Below are 13933 nucleotides of genomic sequence, written 5' to 3'. Positions count from 1 at the left end.
GTTTCTTTTTACCCAAATGGTAGGGAACAATAAGGCACTAGCTAAAAATTAACCTGGATGAAAAACTATCTGAGGCAGCCTGGGTCAGAAATCCTAGATTACTTTTTTCTTATGAATTGTTTTGTATTATGATGGTTAATGCAGGAGGAGAGCCTTTTACAGCCTTTCTTACAGTCTGCTACTTGCCAGCTCTTCTGTCTCTCAGCTTCCTTTCTAATAACATCTATCAGCATCTGTTCACATCATTAACAAAAAGAGAACTTAACAGCATGTGACAATAATTTACAACAAGTAATGAGAGAAGTAAGATTAGCAGATGGTAAAAGTGCATTGAACTGTGCTACGCAACAGAATTTCAATACTCTCAAGTGTCAACTGCCAATCCAAGGCATTACAGGAACAGATGGTTACATCCCCAATACAGGACACTACTGGTGCTGCCTTCCTCCATACATTAAAGTACTCTTTGCTTTCTCAATTTACACCATAGTTGTTGTTGGAAAGAGGCAAGGCTGTTTCCAACAGAAAGCCACTGTTTCAGGCCAGTGTGTAAGAAACTTATGACAAATAATGATCCCCAGCTCTGTGCAAGTAGAAAACACATCCAAAGTACCATAGTGTACGGCTATAAATCAGAAAGTTCTAGGTTAAAATAACTTAAGACCCAAAGCCAGAATCATTTGTCATTTTGATTTCAGGACTCATGACCCACAGGTTGCCGTTGTTCTCCTAGGTGAAAAACAGTCTGCCATTTCTAAGGCTGCAGGCTGGCAGTGAAGTTCTTTGATTGATAAACACTGCAAGCAAGAAAGCACCTATCAGAAAGCACTTTCTTCAGATGCTTGTTTCTAGATAGCACAACCAGTTCAGACTCAGATTTGTACTAGAATGCAGCCTACTTATTATCGCTTCGCTTCTCTTCTGCATACCTGCTTACAATAACTTGGGCTAGTGCAAATCAATTCCTCTCCGTCTTGATTTATACGTGTAACTTGTCATTTGGCTATTTCGTATTTCAGACCTTTTCTCAGTCAATACCTCCAATTCTCCAGTCGCTTTGGCGGCTCAAGCTCAGCAGCAACAACTTACAGGTGCTGAAGTGCTCATCCCAGATGCAAGTGCAGAAACTCCTGAATCTTTCCCCAGGAGTGTTCCTGGGCATGGGCATGTGCTTTGATCTCTCCGCCCCCCAGAACAGGCACCCCTAGAACACGATCCAGAGCTACCTGACAAAATGGAGTAGAAGGAGGATCGATTCGGTGGCCTGCTCCTGGATAACTCAGCAGTTCAAAGTTCTCTTTCCCATGCTGGCGTAGACGCCCAATTGCCAGCTCAGCATATAAGGAACTCTTCCACATACGATCAGCTTCCCCTACTACTAGGAGAAAGTGACCTTCTGCTTTTTCTATGGGGATTGCACAAGAAGAATTAGAGGGATTTGTTGGGTCATCCAGAGCTTCAAAAGTGTCAAATACACCAGTGTCAGAAACACTGACCTTATTCATATCAAAGCGCAGCCCAGGCAGAGTTATCTCACCATAATGGAGGTCTGCAACTGTGTTTGAACTACAGCCGGAGATACAGACAGCAGCCACTACTTCTGGCAGGAAGGTGATCATGGAGAGTGCTAATTCTGCACCTTTCCCAGTCCCGATCACTCCAACTCCTGGCCCCTTCACCTTCAGGTTAAGATGGGGGTGTGGGGAAGAGAGGAAGGAAGAAATAAATACGTGTTATAACAGGGCTAACCACTGAACGTCTTTGAAGTTGTGTTATTTAAAAAGAAAAAGAAGTTAATTATTGATGTGGCCTGTTGGAAAGCTATAGCCTGGATCCAGACTTCTCCCAGGTGTCTCATTCTTCAGAGTCAGTAACAACTGTCAAACACCATAAAATAACACTGTCACTCTATTTGTGCTAGTCACAACAAGTACAATCACTTGGAATTCAACCACTGTACATTTTCATGCAAATATTTTCTTTTCCCCCAAATGGGTAGCAGGAACTTCAGATATAGTCGGTCACTAGATATGATCCAAGCACAAAAGTCATCTCACAAATGACATTTGAGAATTACATATGTATTTAGCCTTTTCCTTTTCTATCCTGAAAAGTAAAACAAAGTAACATCTCAAATTCTGAAATCAGTTCATCTGTAGCATTGAGAAGTGCTGTGTCACCCTCTTGTCAGCTAACTGCTTTAATTAAAACGAACAAGCAAGCCAACAAAACCCCACAGACACCGCATGCATACATCACCACTGCTCTCATTTGAAGGTTGTTGCACTTCGTTGTCCTATTGGTCAGGAATTGTCCTATTTCCAGTGTGAATTTATGTAATAGCCTGCTTGTGGGGGAAGAAATGCACTCTGCAGTGATATGCGTAGCTGCCTCTGTAGGACCTATACTTTTTCCATTATGGGGCCTAAGCCTGCCCAAATACTCCAAGAAAATCACTGTCACTATGTGGGCATGACTACCAAATATCCCCTAGTTCCTTGCTCGCAGAGATCTCTCCTTTCACTCACCTTTGGGTGACGCTGTAGAAATCTCGCTGCCTCCTCAAAGTACTCAAGTTTAAGCTCTTTCATGACCTTAGGCAGATCTTCAAAGTCAAAGTACGGCAGAGAAAGAGCAGCAAAACCACGCGTAGCCAGGAGACTGGATCTAAATTCAATCAGACCTCCTTCATCACCATACATGTCAATCACTCCTGGAAAGGGGCCATCCCCTGGATTAAGAAGAGGTACAGAGCACAGGTTATCAAACAGGACTCTAAGAAGTATCTAGTTAAGATTGAAAATTAAAATTCAGAAAACATGAGAAGTTTTCTACAACTACTCATAAATTTCCCATTTGCACAGCTGAGATAGCTGTATTGGACTTGTATTTCAAACTAAGGGCAGGTCCTGAGCTTCTTGTGAAAGTACATGAACAGCTAAACATGCTTTGTTAAAAAACTGTTTTCTCAACGTATTTTTCAATTATCTTAACCTTCCACCCTCATAACACTGATACTCTGTCAGCTCTTTTCCCCACAGATAAGTCATTCCTCAATTAACAAAGTGAAAACACATTACTAATGAGGCAATAGCATTAAGGCCTAGGATATGCAAACCCTGAAATAAGGCACACCGAGCACAGAGACACCTCATGCAGGATGAAATCAGCTCAGCTTACTTGCTCTATCCCAGCATCAGTGCTGTGACAGCCAGCAGCCAAACTACTATTGCAGGTGTCAGAAGACAGAGCAAAACTGCGAGCTGTGTGGGTGCAGTTAGGTGTGTGGGACTGATGCACAGATAAACATGTATATACAAGCATGTCTCATAAAACAGCAAAGGTTTTCAGAACCACAGCTTTAAGCAACCATGATTTTGCAGCAGAGGTTGTGTTGCTATATTACAATCTGATACGCTAGCAGATTTTGTGTTAAAGGCTCTTGCAACCATCAAGAGCCGAGGTAATTTTTTTATTTGTTTTGGGGAGGTGTGGTGTCTTGCCACCAGATATCACCACTGACATTCAGATCCACATCACAGCTATCTCAGTAGAAAAAGTACCTGTTTGTGCAAGAGTGCATTAAGCTTATGGAATTATTTATATGCTACAAGGACAAGACCTGTGATAATTCAAGGTGCTTGAGCAAAGAAGTTTTGGACAAGACATGTTAGATGGCAGAAACCTAATGAAACACAAGAATGTCAGAAAAGTGCTGAAACATGCTTCTGGGTTTTTAGTTCTGAAACTTTTCATCAAAGTTCAGTATTGTATATGAGAGGAAAAACAGTAGCATTCTTTTATTTCTCACTCCTACACAGAGAGCTTTCTAGCGAGAACATATGACCAGAACAGTCAAGGGCGACTGCACTTCTCTCTTCCATGAAGATAACCTTCAGCTTACACAAGGACACCAAACTGCCTTCCAGAATGCCTGCACACATCCAACTGTAGTTTCTCCACAGTCCATGAAAAAGCAGGATAACTTTCTAGACAACTTTATTACTACTTAAAAAAATTTACAGCCTGTAACTTTATAGCTGAAATGAGAAATATCTTCCATATCACAGTTGCAGCACAAACCCATTTACATAATCTCACTTTTACTAAGGACGGTTGACCTTTAAGATTCCTTTCTCAATAATCCCTGAAGCAGAGAAAGATATGGTGGTAGTGTTGTAACTGGACCCTTTATTTAAAAGGATGCCAGTGTAATTTAAGCAATGATGTCAGACTTTTCCATAATATTACAACACCAGACTTTCTGAAGGGAAGAATACAGTTCCAGGCTGCATATCTCCCGATTTCCACCGAGCTCAGCAGAAATTCAGCTCATTCTCTAAGGTAGGATCCTGGACGTGTCAACCACATCTCAGTGTTAAGATATTTCAGAATGCTGACTAAACATGTGATCAGAATTCAAAGTTCAATCTGCGTTGGGATTTTTTCCTTCTTTAGCAGACTTCGGATCCCTATCTAAAAAGTTAATACAGGTTATTGGTTTGGAAATCATTCACCAACATTTAATCCCTGATAACTGTAGCAGCGCTTACAGGATTTGTGGAAGCAAGCTATTATAGAGGCAATATGGATGGCAGTTACCACAGTACAACAGGCAGTGAAATATGGAAGTTTAAATCATGGCTGAGGATTTCCAACACCGCCAGCAGTGCAAGGTTTCAACTTCCAGCAACAGCAGCAGCCCTTGGGAACGTCACACCTCACAGAACACAGCCATCCCATGGGGAGCATAGGCAGAGCTTCTTCAGATAACTGTTCTGTATTTACATACGGAACAACAGGACTTTACTGACCTAGTAGCTTAGCTTTAGCTCTGGTGTAACAGAACTGTAGTACTTATAGAGTCTCCTCTGTGGCTCTGCTTATCAGCACGCGCTTCGCGGCAGAAAAAATGCCTTCTAAATGTAATCCTCAGGCTAAAATCCTGACCAGAGACTCACACAGCAATGCCTATCACCACTTCGGAGCAGCTGCACGGGAACTAGGAGCCTTTGTGTCGCTCAGCTTCCACGCGCATCAGACAGACACCCGCCCGCCCGTCCCGCTGACAGCACGGAGCGGCATCCCCACGTGCCGCAGCGTCCCCAGAAGGCGAAAGATGCCCCGGAGAGGCGAGCTGTCCGCGGGCGGCAATCTGCTGTGGCACGCGGGTGGCCCGTGCCCCCACTCACCCGGCGGCAGGAAGAGGGAGCCCCTCACGCCGCCCTCCTTCAGCCGGATCCTCCTCACGCCGGGGGCCGTGAACCACCTCTCCACCTCGGCCTTGGCCATCACCGGGCCGTGGATGGCGCCGGGCCGGCTGTGGCCCTGGTGAACCAGCATCTCCACCTTCATCGGGGCGCCGGTGCTGCGGGGGACGAGCCGCTGGTACGGCCTCTCCATGACCGCGGGGGCCAGGCTCCAGAACAGCCCCATGGGCTCCACGCCGGTGTAGTTCCCGCCGTGCGAGGCGTCCGTGCCCAGATGCAGCTCGCCGCGGCCGTCCGCCCGGTAGTGCGCGCACGACTGGAAGAGGCAGCCCCGCTCGTCGGACACCACCGCCCGCAGCGTCACCGGCTGCCCCGGGCCGAGCCCCGCCACGCGCGTGTCCACCCGCTCGTCCGCCAGCCCGGCGCCGGGAGTCACGGCCACGCTGACCGCCCGGCGCACCGGGGCACGGCACAGCGCCCGCGCGGGGCCCTTAACGACGGCCGCCGCTCTCCACATGACGGCGGCGCGGGGCCGAGGGCCGCAGCGCAGACGGCGATAGCGGCCACGGCGGCCCCCCCCGCCAGGCAGCCTCAATCGAGAGCGGAGCCCGCGCGCCCCGGGGAGGCCTCGCTCACGGCCCGCCCCCGCGCCGCGTCCCGCCGGCACTGCGGCTCACCGAGCCCTTCCCTCCCGCTGCAGCCTTCGCGGACCAACCGCTCCTCGAGTTAACGTTAAACTTTAATTAATTAGAAAAGCGCCATGAGTGCAAGGTGCGTGAATAAACTGTGGAATTCACGCGCAAGGCAAACGCTGGATAGAGCCTGCTAGCTGCATGCGCTCAGCCTGCCTCTGTAGGGCACCGGAGGGCTTCAGGTAACGAAGAGCCGCCAGCACCTCACTAGCCACGTTCATTGCTTTGTCCTTCAAGTGCATGCTTGGGAGCCGAAAACTGATCAACATCTGCAGGACAGAACCCCACTGCTCCCCACTCTGCTGAGACAGCCGGGGGGAAAATGTCTTCTCAGTCCTACTGTGCAAGCCAGAATGCGCTTTCAGGATATGGGCTGCTGTCGTCTCTCAGTGAAAGCCTTGCTATTAGTTACTAGATCTCAAAACAGAGTTAAGGCATTCATACAGTTTAGCGACATGATCTAAGATTACAGGATGTAGGTCGAAAGAATAGCTGCTTCCAGGAATAAAAGTGCATTGTCTCTGGTAAGGACAGTGGCATCCAACAGACTGCCTCTGAGGGAGACTTACAAGGTAAATTTTCGTCCCACTTCTCAGCTGGCTTACTTTCCACTTAAACTCACATTAAAAACAGACCCAGCCTTGTCATCAGCACGTTTTCATGTTTTTCCCATACTACACACATTGGGAGGCCAAGACACCACTCAGTGTTAGAGGAAGGTGTAGAAAGGATGCAGCTCGAGTCATCTCAGAGAAAACTGTTTATTCTGATGTTCTTTGCTGTCATTCAAAGCCATTTAACAAACAAATGTGAAACTTAGAACGAAAAACATGTAACAATAGCATTTTCCTTTGTATAGTAACCCAAATCACATCACAGTTTATTGGCTGTCTTGGAAGGCTTGCCCCCAAGGTGCCTGTGGAAGAAGGCCTGGATCTGCTGCCAGGCATCTATCTGTGCTTCACAGTGCGCCTTGGGCTCTCCACCCCACATCACAGGCATGCCAATAAGCAGGTGCATTGAGGCAGCGCACATTGGGAAAAAGGGGGGTTCAATATAATGTCCTGCCCCAGGATAACAAATTATCTCAGGCTTTTCCTTCCCATGAGCTTGCAAACGTTTGCTTCCCTCAACTGCAAAGAATTCACTTTTCCAGTTGTGATCATCCTGGCCGACAATGAACAAGAAGCGACACTCGGCCTTCTCCAAAGGGATAAAGCTTTGGCGGTCGGGCCCTTCTAATGGGCTGTTAAGAACATCAATGATATCACCAATGCCGGACTTGTTGACTTTGATGCGTTTTAAGTTGGCACCGAGGGGTGGAATGGTGACATCCTTGTAGCGGAGCACGGCACCCACATTCGCCACCGAGCCATTGATGACAGCGGTGGCTGTGATGCCCTTCAGGAAGGAGGCCATCGAAATGCATATGTCACCCCCCTTGGAGAAACCAAGCAACCCAATCCCTGGGCCTTTAACCTGAAGGGTAAAGAAACAGAAATCATAATCAATGAAAAACAAAAGTGCTGCCATGTTAGCACCGTCTGTCCTGACCTGCACTCCAGGTATAGGCATCTAAGGTCTTGTGTACAAGGGACCCTGCAGTACTGTCCTGTGCTTTATTTATGACCACAAGCCCTGCTGAGACTGCAGCAGCATCCTAACAAAACTACAAGGCCTCATAGAGGTTAACTTCATTTTCTTTTACACAAACTATAATAGGAAAGTTAAATTATCTTACAGAGTGCCAATGTCGCAATAGCTCCAACATTCAAAGACCTTTAGGGCTAAAAAGGCTCTGACAGTGCTGAAATTTAGCATCTTTTGTGCCTTATCACCAGCATGACACACTCCAGACCCACTGAACCTGAAGCACAGAAAGGGGGACACTTGAAAACGTGGCTAAAATTTTGCTGAGTGTTAAAAATGTGTCAAGGAAGAGGCATCAGTGAAGGTGTTACCAGGAGTCTACAGGGAAGAGAAGAAAAAGAAAAATGCAAATTTTGGGGCATAGGGGCCATAAGCAGTTAGGGTTATTGCAACTGAGAGGCCACCGAGGCCTTTACTCATCTTTCCAAGGAAGGTATTTATTCTGAACTCTCCAGAGAGGACAGACATTGCCATGTGGAATTCTAGCTATTGTCATGTGCAGCTACTTGGAAGATGTAGAGCTAAGCAGGGCTCTCTTCCAAGAGTTGCTAGCTTAGGAAGCCTGACTGCTGAGTTCACAGCCAGCTACCGAAAACCACACTCACCACATACCAACATTTGGAGTGACTGTAACAGCTTACCATAATACACAGCAACAAATGCGTATTTACAGACTTCCTTGAGCCCTAGATCACAGAAGCATATCATGTGTTCCAAGGTTAAAAAAGACATTTAGTCCTCAAGGACATTCTATGGAATGTAAACTTAAAAGCCTCGCTGGAAGCCTGATGTGCCTCAAGGCAACTGGTTCCCTCATTACAACACTGGCTTGAGCGAAGCAGAAATGACTAGTATGTGATTTTATGTCACCATGTCACCTGACCAGTACAAAAGGAAGAACTGGAATTATCTCCCAGAGAACCACTGTAATGGGAGTTGAGGATATGAAAGGAACTATTTACAGCTGACTTGAACAGAGATGCTTTTCTAAATGCAACAGCTCTGCTCCACCTGCTGGCTGATAAGACCTGAGTAATGACAGTTCCCCATAGTGAGAGTGTGTGAGCGTCTAAGCCAACCTGGTTGTGCTGTAACATATAGTTAACAGCTTCTTCAAAATATTCCAGGTTGAATTCCTTCATCTCTTTGGGGAGATCTTCATAGCTGTAGAAAGCCAGTGCCAGCACAGCGAAGCCATTGTTGGCCAGCAGGCATGCCCTGTATTCAGGGAGTCCTCCTCCGGTGCCATACAAGTCAATAACTCCTGGAAAGGGGCCATTTCCTGTAAAGACCACAAAATAGGACACCTTGACTTATCATTTCTCATTTATAACCCAAATTCACAGGCCTGGGAACATGTCTTCAAAAATAAAATAAAAATAATAATAATTAAATAAAAAACAAACAACAACAAACAAAAAAAACCCCAGCACATAATGGTACTAAGCATCCCAAATTCTGTGCCACATTTAAGTAAATGACTAGATAGCTTCAAGATAAAAAAAAAAAAAGCACAAAGCAGCTGCCTTGTTTTATTGAGCATCAGGAATCAGATGGCTGGCAGGGAAGGGATGACAGTCACAGCTATCTGTCTGTATCATGTAAAGTCACTGCAGACATAACAAACTCTACTCCAAAAATACCCAAGAAGTTTTTTCCAACTGCGTTTCTCATTAACCTGACCTAAAAATTCCATCTGCCATAGTTCCAGCTTCTTAGTTTCAGTGTAAATGCACTACAGACAGTTTATTCTGGCACTAAGGGAAGAAAATATTTGCAACCAGCCTTGCCAATCTCATGAGAGAGGCTGGGAGGGAATGCAACAAACTGATGAAGAGTATGGAAAGGAGGAGGCCACAAGGGAGACCTCCACTTCTGCTTCCACACAGGAGTGCGCAGAACTCAGGCAACAACTGGAAACACCCCCAGCCACGGGGAGTATGAAGATAAGGTGCTGGAATAGGACACATATGATTGTAGTGCTGCCATGGAGGAGATACCAGGGACAGCCAGGGAAAGAGGCAGGGGAGGGGAAAGAAGTAGAAATGCTCCTTGACCACGCAGGGTTCCAGCACAAAACCAGAGACATGCCTGGTGAGAGCCTCTGGGTTACAGGGAGAATTAAAGGTGGGAACGTTATGGTGGTGGTGATAGCTGTAAATGAACAGCTGATCAAGATGAGAAATGGGAAGAGGCTTCCTACAGAACACTAGAATAAGCCTGGGCAGCTGCTGGGAAGACAATGTAAGTTTTGTAAGGTAATCAAAACTCTGAAAAAAATGCTGTTAACAGCAAGTTTGTGTAACACTCTGCTTGACTTTCTACTCACAAACCGAGAGAAAAGGGGCAAATTTGGCAGCAAAAAGGAGCTTGGGCTGAAGCAACTTCAAAATGACCGAGCAGGGGATCTGGAGAAAGGCCAGGAAGGCAAACAGCAGTTAGGACTTAGGACTTTTGGAGAGCAAAACCTCGTAGCTAAGGTACGTGAGGAGGAGCGTGGCAAGCTGATGAAAGTTGGCTGCGCAGATTGGGTTCCGTTGGTTGGCGAGTCCAAACTCCCCACCGTACCGCTCCGAGAGACCGCCAGGAGTGGCGGCACCGCTGAGGAAGGCCGGGGCCACGCCGGTACTCACCAGGAGGCAGGAAGAGCGTTGCCCGGATCCTCCCCTCTCGCACCGGCACCCTGCGCACCCCGTCCCGCAGGAACGCCCGCTCGTGCTGGGCCTGGGCCAGGAGCCGCCCGGGGTCGTCCCCGTGGCCCTCCAGCACCTCCAGCTGCAGGCGGAACGGGGTCTGCACGTCCTTCTTCACCAGGCGCCAGAAGGCCTTGCGGGGCTGCAGCGCCCACAGCAGCCCCATGGGCTCCAGGCCGCTGAAGCTGCCTCCCGGCAGCGCGGGGCAGCGGGCCAGGTCCAGCTCCCCGTCGTCCGCCGCCCGGTACCGGGCGTGGGCCTCGAAGAGCTCGCCCGCCTCGTCCCGCAAGGATGCCCGCAAGGTGACGTCCTGCCGCGGGCCGAGGCCCTGCACGGCGATGCCCAGCGGCTCATCGAAGAGGCTGCGGGAGGCCGGCGAGAAGCGGATGGCGGCGGCCATGGAAGAGAGGCCGCGGGCTGGGCACACCACGGGAACTCGCAGGGGGCTGCGGTGCGGCGGAGCAGGGCTAGGCCAGGAGAACCACCTCTGCCAGCAGCGGCGGCCCGCCCGGCGCACGGTGAGGGCGCTCATCTGCTCTTCAGCCACGGAGAGCGTCCGCCTCCCCGGCCGGGCGCCGAGGGGAGCAGGACCGGGCCGGGCCGGGCGGGCGGCTACCCCCGGGGGGGGCGGTGGAGGGTGGGACGGTCGAGCCGAGAGGAACTGGTGCGGAGCTCGTGGGGAATGCCGCGGGGGAAGGTTGGGTGTTTAGTACGAATATTTTAATATTAAATACGATAATTGCACTGCTGCGCTCCGCCCCTTGTGGCTGTAAGGCCTCCCTAACGCTTGGCACGCAGCGCGGGCTTCGGGCGCTCGGTTCGCGGCGCTTCCCGCCTCCCTGCCGACGCGTTGGAAGGGGCGGGATCCATGCACGGCGTGGGTGTTTCTCCTCTCGGAGAACTCGGACCGCCGAGGTCTCTGGTCGGTCGGCACGGCCTGTGTAAAGCCGATCCTGCAGCTGCGGAGCGTGGCACGGTGTGAAGGAAGGCACGAGGAGAGTTTCCTTTACGTGGCAACAGACAGATGTGCCCTGTGTTTTAGGGATCTGCAATAATTCAGTGTTAAAACTGAATCAAGGTCAGGGTCAAGTCCATGCTGCGCTTTAGGTGGTGAATGAGGACGGCTCGCAAGCCATCCTATAAGAATCTCCTGAGGAGATGGGCTGTTTGCTGTGCTTTGCATATGCATCAGCAGCAGTGCTTCTGGCTGCTTCAGTCCTGTTTCTTAACATACCTTGGCTAATTCACTTCTTGGGTCAGAGATTCTTCCTTCTGAACTGCCAGGTTGAGGCTTAACGCAGGTGTTGCTTAATGTTTAAAGCTGTGCAAATACTTTTAATCGTTTGGCTTGTGAAATGAGTGCCTTGATTGCTATCTATAAAAGAGAAATGTCAAATCAAAGTATCAAGTCTCTTAAAAGTTTCTTGGCCACAGCAGTGACATCAGTATGTTTGCAGGCGTAAGCCTTAACCCATCCTCAGAACTTGTAAAGGACTACAAGTTCTACTCTGGATTACAACATTTTGCTGTCTGGAGGACATGTATCTGCTAGGTTTGGGATATATTTCTACCTGAAGTTTGGGATGTGCTGCAGTTGTTGGTTTTGTATACTGGCCTGTGTTATGGACTAGATAATTGTTTTGGACAGGAACCACAATACTGCTGTGCTTCACAGAGAAGTTTGGAGCAAACCAGTCCCGCTTAATTGCAGCAGTAATCCCCTCTTGCTAGTGTGAGCCATGGGGTGTGACACATAAGCAAGGAAGGGTAAAATGGAATGAGGCACGACCATAAGGAATCTGAGTGTAATTGGCAACCACTGGAGAGCCAAGAGTCCTCAGTTAGAGGTGCATTGCTCTATGATAATGATAGTTCTGAAAGAGAAAGTGAATTTTAGATTCGGAAAGATAAGTAACAACAAAATCCAGAGCCTGGAGGCCAGGATGTCATGATCAGCCAGGTCCTCTCCTTGTGTGACATCTTTGTAAGAAGTAGCATGGGCCTGCATTGTGATTTCCACCGATGCTTTGTTCTGGATTTAGAAGGATCATAATGTTGATAGCATGCTGATGTTTTAGTTGTTAAGAGGGTAGTGCTTACATAAAGCCAACAATGTTTCAGCTTCTCACACTGCTCTGCCAGCAAGGAGGCTGGGGGAGCACAAGGAGCTGGGAGGGGACACAGCTAGGACACCTAGATTGGCCAGAAGGCTGTCCCATTCTGTCTCGCGTGGTGCTCAACCATAATACTGAGTGAGTTAGCTGCCATTGCTCAGGGTATCTGTCAGCACGTGGTAAGCAGTTGCATTGTGCGTCGCATCTTTTGTGCTATTTCTCATGTCATTGTTTCTTACTTTCCTTTTTTGTTTCTTCTTAAACTGTCCTTATCTCAACCCTCAAGTTCTTGTATTTTACTTTACAATTCTCTCCCCTATCCTATTATGTGGAGAGAGTGATTGACCATCACACGCTGATGTTTACTGCCTGCTGGGTTAAACTACAGCAGACATTTTGGTGCCCATTTTGGGGCTTGAGGGTTGAGGTAACATCAGATCTGACCTGGGCATGTTAGAAGAAATTTGTTTAGTTTTTTATAACATTTATATTCATTTACTTGTTGCTAGTCACAGTGTTGATTTATTTGCTCTCAAGGTTGTTTTATGTAACCACTCCTTTTATTAGTATCAACTCTAAGGGCTGGCCTAAAATAATGTTATACACAAACTGATAAAACTATACACTCGCATTGCGCTGACTGTGAATCTAATCCAATATTTGTACTCCACACCACCACCATCTTAGTACCTCAGTAACCTCCTGGAGACTGTTAACAAAAACATTCTTTACCTTTTATCGTCAGCCAGTCTGGGTGGGGGATGAGGTGGGGCACTACCCCTCCACATTCATCTTTGTTGTCTTCTTCTCCACCAGGCTAGTTTACAATAGTTCCTGAGAATTTTAAATATCCTTGAGATGGTCAAACCAGCACGATCCTATCGCTTTGCCTCTTGTGTATGTTTCTGGTTTAATCTAAGGTTAAACAACTATTTAAAAATACTACTTGGAAATCTGTGATGGCAGAGGATGGTTACAGGTAGCAAGGTGTATGGGATGTAGGTAACTGTCACAGTTGCCACCTTTGATGGTTTTAGACTTCTCTGAAGAACTATGGAATCCTAAAAAGCTGACAAAATGTTTGAAAAAGGTATGTCCTGACTCCAGCAGTGCCAGAGAGTTACAGCTCACCACATAGTGCTGGCGTCTGGCCTACACCCATCAAATAATAATCACATTATTCATCTGCCTTTAGGGGTACAGAATGTCTCTGGCTTTGACACAACTTGTGCAACAGAAAGGCCTTCTTTTGGGTCCTTCCTTGGAAAAATTGGTATGGTTTAATCTGGCAGGCAGCTCAGCATCACACAGCCATTTGCTTACTCCCGTCCCCCACAGGTTAAAGTGTGAAATATCATGGGCTGAGATACAGATAGCTTAATAAGAAAGAAAAAAAAAAAAGAGAACAACAGCTGTGCACATCCACACTCCACACTGGAAAGGTAGCTTGAGAAACAAAAAGATATTTGTCTTAGAGTAGGCAGTGCTCAGCACCAATTATAACATAAGTGTGCTGTCAACATTATTTTCTTCCTAAATCCAGAACATGCACAGCATAGTACCAGCTACTATGA

At 47.7% G+C, this 13933-nt stretch overlaps 2 protein-coding genes across 4 annotated transcripts; both read right to left on the bottom strand.

The window, feature by feature from the left end:
- Positions 1-744: 744 nt before the first annotated feature.
- LOC136060315 (acyl-coenzyme A thioesterase 5-like) lies at positions 745-5729 on the bottom strand. Of its 3 annotated transcripts, none has more exons than XM_065754722.1 (4): positions 5193-5729; positions 2529-2731; positions 1497-1679; positions 745-1226 (listed from the first exon to the last, which is right to left on the bottom strand). In XM_065754722.1, the coding sequence occupies exons 1-4, from the start codon at positions 5725-5727 to the stop codon at positions 1104-1106; spliced, it is 1044 nt and encodes a 347-aa protein (XP_065610794.1). In that variant the 5' UTR covers positions 5728-5729; the 3' UTR covers positions 745-1103. The 3 variants fall into 3 exon arrangements, with proteins under 3 accessions (XP_065610794.1, XP_065610795.1, XP_065610793.1); XM_065754723.1 differs by having other exon boundaries at positions 1538-1679; XM_065754721.1 differs by having other exon boundaries at positions 745-1679.
- A 935-nt stretch (positions 5730-6664) lies between these two features.
- On the bottom strand, positions 6665-10729 carry LOC136060327 (acyl-coenzyme A thioesterase 1-like). The gene is made up of 3 exons (XM_065754750.1): positions 10186-10729; positions 8632-8834; positions 6665-7381 (listed from the first exon to the last, which is right to left on the bottom strand). Exons 1-3 carry the CDS (start codon positions 10643-10645, stop codon positions 6776-6778), a joined length of 1269 nt encoding a protein of 422 aa, XP_065610822.1. The 5' UTR covers positions 10646-10729; the 3' UTR covers positions 6665-6775.
- Positions 10730-13933: the final 3204 nt, after the last annotated feature.

The sequence above is a fragment of the Cyrtonyx montezumae genome, unplaced genomic scaffold, assembly GCF_038088225.1.
Source record: "Cyrtonyx montezumae isolate F1298 unplaced genomic scaffold, pur_monq_1.0 scaffold_10, whole genome shotgun sequence".
NCBI lineage: Eukaryota > Metazoa > Chordata > Aves > Galliformes > Odontophoridae > Cyrtonyx > Cyrtonyx montezumae.
The sequence above is the reverse complement of the archived record's forward strand: the minus strand, read 5'-3'. Positions and strand labels throughout refer to the sequence as shown.

Coding starts and splice junctions, on each gene's coding strand:
- LOC136060327 (XM_065754750.1), bottom strand. CDS start 10,645: ATGGCCGCCGCCATCCGCTTCTCGCCGGCCTCCCGCAGCCTCTTCGAT. Junction 8,835..10,185: donor AACGCTCTTCCTGCCTCCTG/GTGAGTACCGGC, acceptor TGGTCTTTACAG/GAAATGGCCCCTTTCCAGGA. Junction 7,382..8,631: donor ATATGTTACAGCACAACCAG/GTTGGCTTAGAC, acceptor TTTACCCTTCAG/GTTAAAGGCCCAGGGATTGG.
- LOC136060315 (XM_065754721.1), bottom strand. CDS start 5,727: ATGTGGAGAGCGGCGGCCGTCGTTAAGGGCCCCGCGCGGGCGCTGTGC. Junction 2,732..5,192: donor CTCCCTCTTCCTGCCGCCGG/GTGAGTGGGGGC, acceptor TTCTTAATCCAG/GGGATGGCCCCTTTCCAGGA. Junction 1,680..2,528: donor TTCTACAGCGTCACCCAAAG/GTGAGTGAAAGG, acceptor CTTAACCTGAAG/GTGAAGGGGCCAGGAGTTGG.